The following is a 16,882-nucleotide window of genomic DNA, read 5'->3' on the forward strand; positions in this document are numbered from 1 at the left end:
GGCCTGCAAGGAAGGCTTTCTGAGTGTCCACCCCTCATCCTTAATTCCATTTCCTCTTGCCCACTACAGTTGAAGTTTGGACAGTCTATTTCTATACCCTGTTTGTCATATAGTAGGAATATAGTAGGTCATAAATGTAGTCAGATAAACTCTAGGTATATAACTCATTGCTATTATATGCATTAGGTCCTTTAAAACTCCAAGTCATGTGACTGAGTTAGTGTTGACTTGAACCTTGAGTGTTGACTTGATTATGGAGCCTTAGTCTGATACGGTCAACTGGAGCCCTCTCCTTGGCTGGAGGTGAGCTAATTTTCTTCTTTTCTTCTTGTAGGTAGTCTAGAAACTGCTATAGATCACATAAGTCATGAGTGTGAGCTTCTGAAGAGGACTGCCTAAGCAATTGTCAACGAGGTTTCTTGCTCTCGTCTTAGTTTTGACCTTTGAGAAGATGGAAGAGGGTGGCGTTATGATTTTAATCTTCTGTGGGACAAGGCTGGGAGATGAAGGACACCTCTGGCCTGTATTGGGATCCTTTCTTTATCTTCTCTTGGTTTTTGTAACTTACTCTAGGACTGCAGCAAGTCAGCAATCTCTGTCTAGCGCTTTCCTGGTCACCAGGAGGTTAGTGTGGTCCTCAGGATAGCCGTGAGGATTGTGGTTGCTGGTTTGAGACCTTAGAGGTGCGATGCTTGTTGTAAGAAGCAGAGAGTCTGGTGGACACACAGTGGAGATAACTCTGGTATTTTCTTGCCAAGAGCTTCATAAGAGGTGCCTGCTGGGAAGTGGCTAGGAATCAGAGTGGCCAGTGGGGTTGGGGTATGTGTGTGTGTGTGTGTGTGTGTGTGTGTTTGCAGGGACAATTTTGGAACTTTATAAAGTTCTTGGTGAGGCTTGTCTGATATCTTCTGGATTGTTTGTGATCACTCTTATGTTTGGCCTTGTGTACTTCCATTTTGTTTTTCTTCCTACTCCCATGCCTATAAACACACACACACACACACACACACACACACACCATTCAATTCTTAGCAGCAGAAGAGGAGTAGGCCCATGATGAAAAGTGAAAGCAAACAGCTGCTTTTGCTAATGGGAGCATCAGCATGCCTATTCACCGTGCTGGAGAGGAGAGGCCCTGCATATACATCCTGCCTATCAGTTCTTCGGTATAGGACCCAGGCCCTCCACAGGCCAGGCACAAACTTGAATCCTCAGATCACAGTCTCCAGTAGGGAGGATTACAGATGTGAGCCGCCAGTGCCCAGCTGTACTTAGTAGATTTTGTTAGGGGTGTTTATTCTGAAACTTGGCTTTCCTGACAATGTTCTTCACAATCAGAGCCATTTTCCTACATTCATTCTTGTCAACATCCTCATCTTTGGTAATTTCAAGAGCCAAGTGCAAAAAAATGTCTACATATATGCTTCACTGTTGGGAGCTTTCTTGCTCTCCTTTCCCTCTTGCCAGGTAGCTGAAAGGATCACTTCCTTTTGTTATTCACTGCAGTTTTCTATGTGTGGGTTTCTGGGTACATAGTTCTATCTCCAGTCCCTGAAGGTTGTTTCTCTAGAATAGGATGTGTCCTGTTACTTCAACCTTCTGGATCTTGAATCAGATGGAAGGTCCAACACCAATTTCAAAAGTATGTAACTACTATTTATAGGTGTGTACTACACCAGGCACCAACTCTTGAAGATTTCTGTGAGCCTGGGTGTAAAGATTGGTGTTACAATTTCTGGCTTCCTTTGTTTATGATCCTGCCCTGTGCCTGGATAGATAGATAGTTGGAACTGTAAATAGTCTCTGGTCTTCTGACACGCCTCCTCATCTGGACCTTGAGGCATTTCTGGACCGTTAGCATTTTTTCCCATGTCAGATCTGCCATCGTTTGGTGTAATAGGTTTCAAGGATTTATCTGAATGTTTTTGCCTCTAGACTGAATTCAAAGTCTGGTCAGTAGAAAGGGCCGTGTCATGTAAAACACTGTTTCTGACCCACCGGGGCTGAATGATAGATGTCATGTTGAAACAAATACCTTGGAGCTAGGGGCCTGGGTCCCATGAGTTAAAGGTGTCCAGTTCTTTCCTAGAATCTTCCAGAGCTCTTGTGAAGAATGCGACTTTTTAGGCCCACTCCCAAGGAGATTTGAATAAGGACAAGGAATTGGTCTATATGCACTGGAAGTGGACCAACTCTCTCGCACCTCTGCTCTCTCCTGTCCTTCTCCTTGACCTCCCAGCCCTGTGCATTGCTTTTGCTGTGCTCATTCTTTCCCTAACAGATGGGTGGGTGAAAGTGGATTCTTGTCTGCAAATGCCCTTTGGTGATTTGTTGTAGAGGGTTACCATGTGTCTTCCTACATGAGATGCTTCGCTGAGTTCCTCTCCTCTTCTTGGTTTCCTCTGACAACATCTCTGTCACCTTGTGGAGGACACTAAAGCTCCTTAAGCCTGTGTCAGCTCCTGATTGAAGCCCCTGTCCTAGAAGGTGGAAGCTCCTCTCAGTGTTCTCTGGTAATCTGACACTTTTGTCAGCTTGTGGGCTTTGATGGGGCAGTGTCAGAACTTGTTCAAATGCTGTATACAGGATGTGTGACAGAAGGTACAGCTAGCTTGTCCTGCTTTCTTCTTTTAACCTGGCCACAGGATCTGACTCCCTCACCTACGAGCCCACCTCTGTCAAAAGAACATGGTTTCCTCTGGCTGGCTTGGCTATCTAACACATTAATATGTTCCTGGCACTTGGCAGTGACCCAGGACCCTTGAGTTTCTGAGTCTAGCTATCCCTGTTATATTGTCATACTTGCTCCATTTCACAGGCCAAACATAATCACGTGCCCATTACCATCAAAACTCTCCAGCACGTTGGATTCTAACCCATCAGCAAAAAGGTAAAGTCACCCCCTGCCCATAGATTTTAGGGAATAGCTTGTCTTTCTGCTTTATTTCTATTTCTGCTATAGTCACAGGGATGAACTGACAGTAGACAGACTAAGTAGCTAGGACACACATTTTATGATTCATGGAGCAAGTTCAGTTTGTGCACCTCTTTCAAAGGGGGAGTTTTAATGTCAGGAGAATAGTAAATGATTTTCAGGAGCTCTCAGTGGGCTTGGAAAACATGCAATCTTTTGTCCTAAAGTATGAGTTTGGTTAACAAAGATGTAGGAAAGGGTCAGAGATAATTGTTTTCTTCTTCAAGGGTCTGGACTTTAAGTGAACAGAGAGGCTTCAGGATGAAGACTCTTCCTGAAATGGCTTTTAAGGTTTTTGAGTTAAATGCAGCACCCCAGCAAACCATATTTCAGAGTTACAGTGGCCGGAATCTTTCACCATCATCCCTCTAGATGTGGCACGGGGCCTGGTTTGGAGGCTCCAATACAGACATGTTGTTGGCTACAATTGCCAGTGTCATAGTACTTGGGTAGACACTTGCTATGGGAGACTGGACTTACTAACCACTCTACATGTGTTGACTTTAAGAAACTCAGTATGGAAAAAAATATGCTCTTATAGACCACCTGTCCTTGGTGTTTACAACTTAAATACAGGTATGACTATTTGTGCAATATAAGCTTAACTACCAAAGGGATGGTAGTTGAAAAAGCTCACAAAACAATGATGCTATCAGTACATCTCCTGGGGATGGGTCCAAAGTGTTGTATATAGGTGAGAATCTTTCCTTCTCATCTTCTTCCAATTTACCTTCTCCTCTCATTTTTCTCAAGGTTGATAGGAAATAGAGACAGTAAATAAATCTCAGAGTCCTGCTTATGAGTACTTAGACAAATGTTCACATTTCCCAACCATCATTGACTTTGAAATGGTTCCAGTTTTTGGAGTTCCATGAAAGTACCCATGTGGACAGGAGCCCCAAATAAAAACCTATTTACTCATGAATACTCATAATCTGACTCTTGTACATGTGTGTTTGGCTTCTTTATCTGTTCTTCTACGGTTTCTGGCTACTAATTTTATTAAACCACATTTGAGGTTCAAAATGTAGCAAGCAAGGAGAGGGGCAATAGATGAAGTAACAGGAAATGTAATTTATTGTTGCCATGACTACAGATGTGAATAAGTCTGTGAATCAATGAGATATTGATACCACTAAGGCTGATTTACATGATTAATAATGATGACAAATGCTGTTTAGTCTTTCATCTCCAGGACCTTAGAGGGAAGGGGCTTTGACATATATTCAGTGGAAAATTAAGTCCCTAAATGCAGTCTTGTCAAAGTTTATATTACATGGCTCCTAGTTGTGGCTACACATGTTCACTGTATGAGTTTCTTTTTAGTGGGGAGAGCATCTGGATCTCAATCTGGGCTTGTTTCAAATGCATGCTGAGGCAGAGTTTAAGGGAGCTCAGTCTCCTTTGCTGTTTTCTCCATGGTCTTCTAGATATGGACTAGAACCCAGAGAGCCAGGCTGTAATCTAGGAAATAAATGACTAGTGTTCTGGAGCCTGTGTTCATAGAAGAAGGATAGGAAAACTCACAACAAAAGTAAGTAAGAGATAGGCAAGACTGAGGAAGATAACTTGTGTGCCAACACTGTTGAGGTCTTTTTCTGAGGAGAGATTGATAGTGGAGTTAACTTACTTAAATCTGATTTAGGATGGTGGGCCCAGAAAACTGTTCTGTTAGTACAGGAGGGGGCATTGAAACACTCACCCCTCTTCCCTGCCATGAAATACTATTTTAAAAAAGTCACTGAGTACTTTGCCAGAGGATCTTAGCCATGGGATGGGACCTGGGCAGCAAGCAAGCTTTCTTACCGGACTTCTTTTTGTAGGGCCAAATTGTCTGACTGGCCTGGTTTCTTAGGAAGGGAGACAGTGTCATCCAAGAGTGTTGACTTCCCAGGGAAGAACCCATGTCAGAATATTCCATGTCAGGAGGAGAAAACACTTGAGGAGGTGGTTTAGCATACAGCATATATCTCTGAGAGGTGCTGGCACCCAAGAAGCTGTCAGAGAAGAGCACAGGAGTTGCTTAATTTCTAGACAGAAAAGCCAGGTTAGGGAATCAGGTCTATGGCATGCTGGGAGTTTGAGGAAGTGATGGCTGCTCTCCTGTTCCTTCAGATTTCAGCTAGTCTCAAGAGGCTGATGCCAGAAGAAGAGGATAATGGAGAATAGGCCCATGTGACACTTTGGGCAACAGTCACAAATTGCCAACTGCTAGTTTACTAAAAACCAAGAATCTGTGGCTGCTCTCAAAGCCTTACTGGAGTAGACTTCTATCACTGAGAGTGTGCTATTCTCAGACATTCCTCCTCTTTCATGGCTTACAACCTTGATCTTCCCAGCTGCTTGTTCTATTTCATCATTACAACAGGCAGAATAGAACAACCACTGATGCAGATGTCTCTGAAGTTGAAAGGCCAGCACCCTGTAGGTGGCCCATCATGAACTCTTTCACAATCACACACTCATTTCTCCACAGCTGGGTACACTAAAGGCAATTCCACAGATATTTCATTGATTATCCAGGTTAGGTCAAGCCTCCTGTCTCACGATTTTACCTGAATGAGGATGTAGACCTTGGAAATTTGTTTGAACATATTCTTTCCTTGGATACGGTGCAACCACTCTGTGGTCACCCAATAAAACACAACCAGAAAGCATTGGTTTTGGCTATTGTCCCCAGCTAAGACGTTCCATACCCACATGGTTTGTCTGTGTCATCTAGGGAATACCCTCCCCCTGGGGACAACTATGTGGCAGAAGTGAATAAGGTTGTGGTTTCCAGAGGTCTATCACTCAACTCCCCTTTCCTCGGGGAAAACGTCTCCGTGAGACCCTCTTCTCATCTCGGAGCTTCAAAAGTGTCTGACACATCAGTCCTGAGTATAAGTTTCCATCTGTCTTATCCCAGAAGAAAAATTTTACCTTGGTGTGGTTCTCAATGAATGCGTCTTGAATTCTATTGGAAGAAAAGAAAACCACAGAAAAATATTATTGGCACAGAGAGAAAAAAAAGTTTCTTCTATTTCAGAGAGTCTTGCTAGCTCTAAGGTTAAGATTGATGTAGAAAAGGTCTGGATTATAGAAATTTTCTATTTTTCCCTTGATGTTTTCTCTGTAAATATTCTGAGGTTTATTTTGTTTTAAATATTTTAACTTTTTTTATTGGTATTATAAAGGTGATGTATATTTGGGCAAGGTCCCCACTTCTCTTGTTCCTCCCAGTTTTCCCCTCACATCCCCACCCACAAGTTGTATTGTTCATTTTCAACATGGTGTCTAGTGCCATATTAGTTCGCCTTTTGCCTCTCTACTTCCTCCCTTATCTCCCCTTCAAAGACAAATGAACGAACAAACAAGACAAAACGGAAAGAAAACAAAAAACAAGGAAAAATCCTCTTTCCATTTCCTGGTATTCTGAGTTTTAAATGGTATAGAACTGGAGAGGGCTTAAGAAGATAACTTTCAAGAAATTGTGGCTTCTGGATATTAAAATTTGCTCTGCTAAATTCTTTAGGTAATCATGAATACATCTTTCTGACATGAGATAAAGAGCATCTGTTTAGCAGAGGTGGCTGAACGTGCAAATACAATGAAATTTAGTTTTTAATTTTAAGGAAGCTGCTTATGTCATTTAACCACCTAATGCCTTGAGTGACATTAGATCAGGAATTTCATGGACAGTTGGCAGAAAATATTCCATCAATTCAAGTAATAAAGAACAACCCAGAGAAAGCAGTCAAGAAATAAGAACCCAAACTTGAATTTGAAAGATAAATATTTAACACTTTTTTTGTCATTTCATACTTTGGACTGAATCTTATTAAGAATATCACTGACTATCTAAAACTTAACTAACAAGATTAAATGGTGAAATTACAATAGTCATTTATGAAGACAAAATACAAGCTTGTGTACACAACGTATTTTTAGCTAATTAAAATAATACAAAACTATCAAATAAAACTGAATACTGATCAAACAACCATATAATAAAGGTAATAGGACAGAATTTAACAAAATCTCTAAAAATGTCTGTTTTGTCTATATTTGGATGTGAATAAGTTGGGAGAGATTTTCCTACCTTCTACTTTTTCAGCTTTCTTTTTCTTTTCTTTTCTTTTTTTTTTGGAAATAAATAGGTCCTTTTCTTTTAAAGTGCACAAGCTTACTAAAAAGAAGAAAGAAAGGATGAATGAAAGAAGTGAGAAAAGACAAAGTGATGAGGAGAGGAGAGAAAGCTTGAGAGTCTGTCCAGTTAATGTGATTTTTTGTTTGTGATACTGAACAAAATGTCTTGCCCATTCTGTAATACAAGGCTCTTCATTTATGAAATGGGGTGAGGGACAATGGTTGGAATTGTGAAATGCATGCTAACAACTAACTATGCTATTGGGCTGTATCCACTGACATTTTGGGGATAAGATACATGCAGAAATGATGTAGTGGTGGTTGGAGATGCCTGGGTCAGGGCCTTCCTATTTCCTTCATCAGTTACCAATTTCAGGTCATAAACTGACAGCCTTCCCCATATGAAAAGCCAGCTGTCTCTCCCATCCATCATTGTAAGAATATCCTTGGAACATTTCTTCCTAGATACAGGAACTTTTAGATTTCCTAGAGGCAATGGTAGTTGGGATGCCAACTCTCAAATGGGAATGGAAAGTCAGTGATGCTAAGAGCTGCCAAGGAAGAACTAGCAGGGGGAAAGAAAAATCAAATCCTGCAGATTGTTTATGAGAATGGTAGTAGGGAAAAACTGTATGAATCCGTCATTATACTACTGATGTCTCTAGCATTACTCACTACAGAGCAGAATCTGTTATAAGGAAAGTTTTGGATCACTTCTCTAACGGGTCCCATCAAGCACTCTGTTTACTCTATAACATGGGTAAGTCCTGCTTTCTGGTACATCATTTTTTTGTGAGATAAGAAGACTATTTTTTTTTTGCCAGTCCTGGGGCTTGAACTCAGGGCCTAAGCACTTTCTCGAGGCTAGAGCTCTACCACTTGAGCCATAGCACACTTCCAGCATTTTTCTATGTATGTGATACCGAGGAATCAAACCTGGGTCTTCGTGCATGCCAGGCAAGTACTCTACCAGTAGGCCAAACTCCCGGTCCCAAAGACTATTTTTTTTTAATAGCTTGCAAGTCATGTGGCATGGAGAGCATTCAAAGCCTTTTCAGATGTATTATTTCATTTAATCAACACAATCGCCCTGTGAAGAAAGGTGTGTGTGTGTGTGTGTGTGTGTGTGTGTGTGTGTGTGTGTGTGTGCCAATACTGGGGCTTAAACTCAGGGTCTGGGCACTATCCTAAGCTTTATGTTTTCCCTCAAGGCTTGTGCTCTACCATTTGAAGCACAGCTCCACTTCTCACTCTTTTTTTTTTTTTGGTGTTTATTTGGAGATGAGTCTCATGAATTTTCCTGCCCAGACTGCTTTGGAACTGTGATCTTTAGATCTCAGCCTCCTTAATAGGCAGGATTACAGGTGAGAGCCAGGAATCATCAAGAAAGGTGATTTTTATGAGGGAGGAAATGAAATCATAGAGAAGGTAGGTAACATCCCTTCAGGGCCATGTTATGATGCATCTTCTCACCATGAGAGCGAGGCCTTTCCTCTATAACCAGTGCACTCTATCTAGCCAGTATTTGCAACCTCTTCATGCAGTCAGTCCAATGGGACTCTTGGTCTTCATTGACAACTGATACTTCTACTTCAGGCCCACATACACATTTATTGGATTAGTCCACAAATCAGTGTGGGGGCAGAGGTCATTTCTTTAAAGAATATCGATTCTTTAAAGAAATGATGTTAATATGACTTAACATAATTCATCCAGAGCCATGGGAATCTCTGAAGTTGCCTGTCAGCTTTCTCAAAAGACTAAACATAGAGCTCCCCTATGACCTAGAAATCCACTCCTGGGCATCTACCCAAATATCCAGAAACAAGGCCATACTAAACCTACCAGTACAACCATGCTCATCACAGCATTATTTTTTTTAACACTACCAAAAGATTTATTGACCCTGAGAAGCTGTGTACTGCCAGCCAAAGGAAACAAACATGAGGAAAAAAGCTCTAGGATGCAACTAAAGCTGACTCTCCAAATTCTATCTCTTCCTTTCTTAGAGAACAATAGAAAGCAGTCTAATGGTCAGAGGTCAATTTATTACTAAAGGGATTTTTTTGTGTGTGAAGTGTCTTGATTTCTCCTATTTCACATATTTTAGCAGTAGGGGTTGGGGGGGAATAGCCCTATTTTTTTTCTTTTTTTAAAATTTTTATATATATTTTTTATTGTAATTAATAAAAGGGTTACATGATATTTGCCAGATAGAAGGTGCATTAATTCACATACATTGATACCCTTTCACATGTCTTGGTACCCATTACTCTCCCCCCCACCCACCCCCCACCCCCCATGTTGGTTTTCCCCCCTTCCCTATCAAATTTCAAATAACCAAATACAAATAAATTCAATATATCATATAACAAAGTGAGATACTGTAACAATATGAGATACCCAAGGGACAGCAAAGGAGATGAGAGATAACATAGTACATTAAGGACAACTATCGTTCATTATATGGCTTTTGTTTCAATATCCTGGAGGTCCTTTCAATTAGCTTCATACTATATGGCCTTATGTATCAAGGTTTTGCTCTGTTGCAGATCTCTGCTAGTAGAGCACAAGGTTTGTACTGATTATGACAAATGAGGGAAACCATTGAGCCTAAGTTCCTTTGAATCTGGCTTACTTCACTTAATATGATTTTTTCTAAGTCTTTCCATTTCCTAACAAATGGGTCGATGTCATTTTTTCTGACAGCAGCATAGAATTCCATTGTGTACAAATACCACAACTTGTTGATCCACTCATCAACTGAGGGACATCTAGGTTAGTTCCATATCTTTGCTATGGTGAGTAATGCTGCAATGAACATCGTTGTGCTAGTGGATTTAGTATGCCCTAGATTCTGGATGGTTGGATAAATGCCAAGTAGTGGAATTGCTGGGTCATAGGGGAGTTCTATGTTTAGCCTTTTGAGGAACTGCCATACTGCTTTCCATAGTGGTTGAACGAGTTTGCACTCCCACCAACAGTGTAGCAGTGATCTCTCCTGGCCACATCCCCTCCAGCATCTGTTATTATTCATTTTCCTGATCCTGGCCATTCTAACTGGAGTGAGGTAGAATCTTAGAGTTGTTTTGATTTGCATTTCTTTTATGACCAGATCATCACAGCATTATTCACCATGGCTAAGATATGGAACCAACCCAGATGCTCCAACAGTAGGCAAATGGATCATGAAGATGTGGTATATTTACACCATAAAATTCCATGCTGCCCACTGATTACCATAGCAAAGATATGGAACTAACCCAGATGCCCCTCAGTTGATGAGTGGATCAACAAGATGTGGTATTTATACACAATGGATTTCTATGCTGCTGTCAGAAAGAATGACATCGCCCCATTTGTAATGGAAAGACTTAGAAAAAAATCATATTAAGTGAAGTAAGCCAGACTCAAAGGAACATAGGCTCAATGGTTTCCCTCATTTGTCACAATCAATAGAAACCTTGGGCTCTCCTAGCAGAGATTTACAATAGAACAAAACCTAGATACATAAGGCCATATAGGATGATGCTAAATAAAAGGACCTCTAGGATATAGAAACAAAAGTCATATAATGAGTGATTGTTGTCCTTAATGTACTATGTTATCTTTCATCTCTTTTGCTGTCCCTTGGCCATCTCATATTGTTACAGTATTTCACCTGGTTATCTGATATATTGTATATATATGCGTATTTGGTTATTTGAAATTGGATAGGGAAGGGGGGAAAACAAGATGAGGGGTGGGGATGGGGGGAGGGAAATGGGGACCAAGACATGAGAAAGGGTATTAATGTTTGTGAAGTAATGCACCTTCTGCCTGGTGAATATAATGTAACCCTTCTATTAATCACAATAAAAACTATATGGGAAAAAAAGAATTCCATGCTGCCATCAGAAAGAATGACATTACCCCATTTATAAGGAAATGGAAAGACTTGGAAAAAGTCATATCAAGTGAAATAAGCCAGACCCAAAGAAACATAGAGTCTATGGTTTCCCTCATTTGTAACAATTAGTATACATATAGGATTCTTCTAACAGAGACTCATGATAGCTCAAAAGCTATGTACATATGGCTATATAGGATGAGGCTGAGCGAAATGAACTCTAGGATATGGAAACATGAGGTTTATCTTTGTGATTGTTGTTCTTAATGTAATATGTGAAGCTGTTTCTTTTTCCTTCTTTTCTCCTTAAGGTTTATCTCATGTTGTTACTGTATCTGACTTTGGTACTTGGTATATTATATATAAGTTTATTTGTGTATTTGAAAATTGGAAGAGAAAGGAAAAACAAGATGAGTGGGAGGGGGTGGAGGGAAGGAAAGTAGGAGAAAATCATGGGAAGTAATGTATCCATTACTTGATGAATGTAACTGTAACCCCTCTGTATGGCACCCCAATAATAAAATAAAATTAAAATGAAGTTGCCTGTCACAGAGTAGATGAGTGGATGGCACAGATCCTCTCATACCCTTCCTTCTCTTATCTTTGGTTATGTCTCCTTCACAAGTAGGGAAATATATTCAAACAAGTGTGGTCATGCATAAGTCATCAGCAGGGGAACAATAATATATAATACTAATAACAATGAACATTTACATAGGCTTAAAATGCTATGTGCCTGGCATAGCTCATGCTTTTTGCCTTATACAATATAATCCTTTAATAATCACATATATTAGGTAAGATAGGACAATTGCTACCAGTAATTTCAGTGAAGAAAATCAAGAAAGAGAGATGAAGTGGCTTGTCCACGTTCATGACACTTGGAAGTGAGAGGCACCTGGCATTTAAAGCTAAGCAGATAAGTTTCTAAGAGAGAAAGAAAACCGTGCTCGTGGAGGCAAAATTCTCTGTGCAAATAAGCATGCAAATAAACTAAGCAAATAAATGGCAATCATAATCTCCTTTCACTGTCTGATTCTATGGTAGATGTTACTAGTCGATCACAATACTCTTTCCTGTTGAGCTCAGATTGGGTTTCTGAGTTATCATTGATGTTCTGTAATTAGCCCATCAGAGTGAGAGATGGGAGCCCATTGCCATTTCGAAAGCTTATTTTCTAAGTGCCAATTGATTCAGGAAGTTGTTTTTTTTTAAATGCGTGTTTGTATGCCTGGCTTTATAAATTCCATTTAATCACTTGCTTTAGTTTGCAAATACTGCACAACCGCTATGGTCAGGAAGGCATTCTTCTGAGCACTGAGATTTAACACAAGGAACACACAGAGTTAGTTATATCTTAAAGATACTAAGAGAATATTCTAAATCAAGCTATCTTGATATGAATTCTTCTGAAAAGATGAGAATTCCTTTCCTACCTTGTTTTGGCTAATCTAGCTTAGTCCTTGGGGCTTGCATAGCCCAAGGCATTCTTCTTTATGTCTTTAAAGTCATTTTAGCATTCATCTATAGTTTTTTTTCCCCAGTACCTTTTCAGTTTTTGCTAGCAGGTCATTTATTTTCAAAGCTTTTGCTTATACACAGTTTCATTCACTTGACAGCATTATATTTGTCGTAGTCTAGCAGGGTAATATATTTACAAAGATACAGCACACAGGAGGGACATGTTAAGAATACTTGATTCGTACTGTACAAAAGAAAAGCCCTGAATAATATTTTTCAGTATTACAATTACCGTTGCTACTTGAGTAGCAGGGATATTAGGATCCCAAGAGGAAGCTTAAGGGTTGAGGCACACAGCGACGAGTTTTCTCAGCAAGAGCAATTACCTCTACCATGTAAGCTTTTGAGAAAGTAGCAGGAATGGAGGCTGGTACACATAATTTGGTGGAGAAGAAGGTAAAGGTAAAGTCCTTGTGTCATGGCTGATAATACCAAGCTTTGGGGATATATGTTGTATATAATGAGATTGCTAAGAATTTAAAATTAGGGCTGGGAAATGTGGCTTATTGGTAGAGTGCTTGCCTAGCATTCATGAAGCCTTGGGTCTGATTCCTTAGCACCATACAAAGACAAAAGGCTGGAAGGGACACTGTGGCTCAAGTGGTAGAGTGCTAGCCTTGAGCAGAGAGGCTCAGAGATAATGCCCAGGTCCTGAGTTCAAGACTCAGGACAGACAAAAAAAAAAGAAAAGAAAAGAATTTAAAATTCAAGCTGCCAGAGATGCTTGCAAGTTGGCAGCAGAATATATTTCAGAAATAAAAACAAATTTTGTTCTGCTTCTAGGTCAATATTAAGATGATGCACATTTCTGTAGCTGGCTGGATATGGCAGTGAAATCACTGTTTCAAGAAAGACACCACATGGACCTCTGTGAGAAGCATAAGCCCTTCACTAGCAAACCACATAAGGAAGCTGCTGCCAATGAAAGAACCCAGGTCAACACAATGTTGCCAATCATGAAAACTGTTGGAAAAATGTCAACCCTAGGACAACAGACAACACTTCAAAGTGCTCAATAGCATGGTGAAAGATTTCTTCCAGTGGGGTGTGTGAGCATCCCAGCAAGCATTCTAAGGCCTGGAAACCTAGTATAAGAGTATAGGAATCTACTCTTGGAAATAGAGACCACTGACAAAACTTCGCTATATGGTTGTTCAAGTGTTGTTGAACAACCATAAAAGATCCGTAATAGGAGATGGATTAAAATATGGTTACTTAGCTTGAGAAGGATATTGGGGAGTGGGAATGGAGACAGAATGGTTGGTTGGATAACTATGGTTAACTGATTGAATATTTCAAAATAGTACAGAAGATTTTTAATGTTCCCAACATGAAGAAAGGATATACACGAAGTGGTAGATTTTCTAGTTATTCTTATCTAATCGCTATACTTTTATTGTATTCAATTTTGAATGTTACATTTATCTCATAAGTATGTACAATTATTTTCTGCCAACTAACAAACATAGAGAACATTCAATTTATGAAGTATAAAATTATATTTATATAAGTGCATATATTACCATATGATTACAATGTATACATACCTAAATGTACCTTAATAAAGCAGGTAATAAGCCGGGTGTGGTGGCTCACGCCTGAAATCCTAGCTACTTAGGAGGCTGAGATCTGAGGATTGAGGTTCAAAGCCAGCCTGGGCGGGTTCTTATCTCCAATTAACCCACCAGAAAACCGGAAGTGGGGCTATTGCTCAAAGGGTAGGGCTGTAGCCTTGAGCTAAACAGCTCAGGGACAGTGCCCTGGCCCAGCGTTCAAGCCCAATGATGGACAAAAAAAAAAAAAAAGCAGGTTGTAAATACTACATAAAGTATTATCTTTTGACAAAAGGTGAAATCTTGACTGGAGGTGTGGCTCAGTAGTAAGTGCCTGCGTAACAAGTGCAAAGTTCTGAGTTCAAATTCAGAAATTTTTGGTACTACCAAAAAGAAAAAAAGTTGAAATCATCATTCTGGTAATCAAGAAACGACAAAAATCTCCATCCATGAATTATATATATATATATATATATATATATGTATACAACTAGTCAACACAACACACACACACACACACACACACACACTCTTTCATCACAATGCCTTGGGGTATAACCAGTGGCATGTAGTACCAAGGCTAGAAGCTTGAGGGCTGGGATTTCCCTGTTACCTCATATTTGTTCTTTCTCTCTGGGCATCCTGTGAAGTACCGTGCTTTGGTAGGAGTTGTGCTGCACTTCCATACCTTCTCTAACACACTCTATCTTCTCGGAATACTCACCTTTTTTAATAAACTTTTCAATGTCTTCTTCTAGCTCATCTTCTTCCTCCCTGTCTTGGTAACTGAGTGAATACTTGTTTCCTTGTTGATACCTTTCGTCCTCCAGATACTTTTCCTCTTCTAGATTCTCCACTTTCTCCTTTGTATGTTTTTTTCTCTCCTTCACACGATGTTTCTTTCCCCCATACATTTTCTTCCACACAGGCTTTTCCCCCATTAGAAATTCTTCATTCTTCAGAATATCTATGATCTCCGGTTGCTCAATGCTCTTCAGAGGTTGAACTCCGAGACCATCTTCTTCCTCAAGATAGTCTTTATATTCAAGAACTTCTTCTTCAAGAAACTGTTGATTTTCAGGAACTTCTTCTCCAAGAAACTGTTGATTTTCAGGAACTTCTCCAAGAAACTGTTGATTTTCAGGAACTTCTTCTCCAAGAAACTGTTGATTTTCAGGAACTTCTCCAAGAAACTGTTGATTTTCAGGAACTTCTTCTCCAAGAAACTGTTGATTTTCAGGAACTTTTTCTCCAAGAAACTGTTGATTTTCAGGAACTTCTTCTCCAAGAAACTGTTGATTTTCAGGAACTTCTCCAAGAAACTGTTGATTTTCAGGAACTTCTTCTCCAAGAAACTGTTGATTTTCAAGAACATCTTCATGTTCAAGAAACTCTGCATCTCCAAAAATATCTTCCAGCCCCCAAAATGTTTCACTTCCAAGAGAGCTTGTATATCCTACAAATATTTCATCTCCAGGCAAGTCCATATCTCCTAGAGATTCTTCACTTCCCAGAGGCTCTTCATTTCCAAGACATTCATCTACAAGGGCCCCTTCACTCTTGAGATGCTCTTTCTTCTCTAGTGATTCCTCCTTTTCACTCTGCAGACTATCTTCCTCAAGCTCATCGTCCATGTTCTCTCCCTTTGAAAATAAGTTGTTTCTGGAAGGCTGGGAAGTTGTAGGGGAGGGAGGATTTGACATTTCTGGTGGCAGATTGTTTTGATCGGACATGTTGGAGAAGCATTAAGCAGATGAGGCCTTTCGGCAACAGCCAAGTCACTTTACTATCCTGGTAACCAAGAGAAGAAAAACATCCCATTCATTAGTGACAGCCGAAAGAAAAAAGTGCTTTGAACCTATTTGTGTTCACTCATTTCACCCATCAGCCTTAGAGAGTCTTGTAAGGGTAAGGATGGTGCACAGTCTCTATAAAAGAACAAAAAAACCCCAAAGAGTTCCTGAGCTCTGCCATAGCTGATTGGGAGACAATAGTGAGAAGTCAAGGCTTTGAAATTAGCTGGGTGTGGCGGCTCATACCTATAATCCTAGCTACTCAGGAGGCTGAGATCTGAGGATTGAGGTTCAAAGCCAGCCTGGGCACAAAAGGACCTGAGACTCGTAATCTCCAGTTAACCCCTAGAAAATGGAAAGTGGGGTTTGGTTCAAGGGTAGGGTAGTAGCTTTGACCTGAAGAGCTCAGGGACAGGGCCCAGGCTGAGCTCAGTCACCATGACCCACAAGAAAAAAAAAAGACTTTGAAATTATTGGACAATCTGAACTAAACTAGGAAGGCTGGAAAGTGATCAGTGATCCATGATATCACTACAGAACATTTATATGTGTTCAAGAACTACTTATTGCTATGATAAAGACAAGTTCTCTTCCAATCCTCTTGAGATCTGAGTAGGAAAATGTCATGCAAACAGAACCTGCCTTGTGGTAGGTGGCCTCAATAGTCAACTACAGGAACTGGTAAAATGGAAAGAAACACCTCACAGATAGAGCACGATAAGTTTGCGAGGTTGGTGGTTGGAACTAACCAGCCCTGCCAGGGCCAGGGAGAGTGACACTGCAGAGAGATGTGAACTACAAAAGAAAAGGCAGAATATTGAAGCCCATTATTAAACACTTTGTTGATAGGAGGTTTCAAAATACTACATTAGGGCCCGGGAGTGTGGCCTGCTGGTAGAGTGCTTGCCTAGCATGCATGAAGCCCTGGGTTTGATTCCTCAGTACCAAAATCCAGAAATGGTGCTGTGGCTCAAGTGAGAGAGTGCCAGCCTTGAGAAAGCTCAAGAAAAGTGCCTAGGCCCTG

At 40.3% G+C, this 16,882-nt stretch overlaps 1 protein-coding gene across 1 annotated transcript in view; it reads right to left on the minus strand.

Moving 5' to 3' along the window:
* Positions 1-16,882, minus strand: part of Erich6b (glutamate rich 6B) — a 50,438-nt gene that overhangs the window by 17,531 nt on the left and 16,025 nt on the right. Inside the window, exon 3 of the mRNA XM_090341791.1 lies at positions 14,754-15,856. Within this exon, the coding sequence (XP_090197917.1) occupies positions 14,754-15,798 (1,045 nt within the window). The 5' untranslated portion in view covers positions 15,799-15,856. The remainder of the gene's footprint in view (positions 1-14,753; positions 15,857-16,882) is intronic.

Source organism: Megascapheus bottae, chromosome 11 (genome assembly GCF_031878675.1).
Source record: "Megascapheus bottae isolate mThoBot1 chromosome 11, mThoBot2.hap1, whole genome shotgun sequence".
Classification (NCBI taxonomy): domain Eukaryota; kingdom Metazoa; phylum Chordata; class Mammalia; order Rodentia; family Geomyidae; genus Megascapheus; species Megascapheus bottae.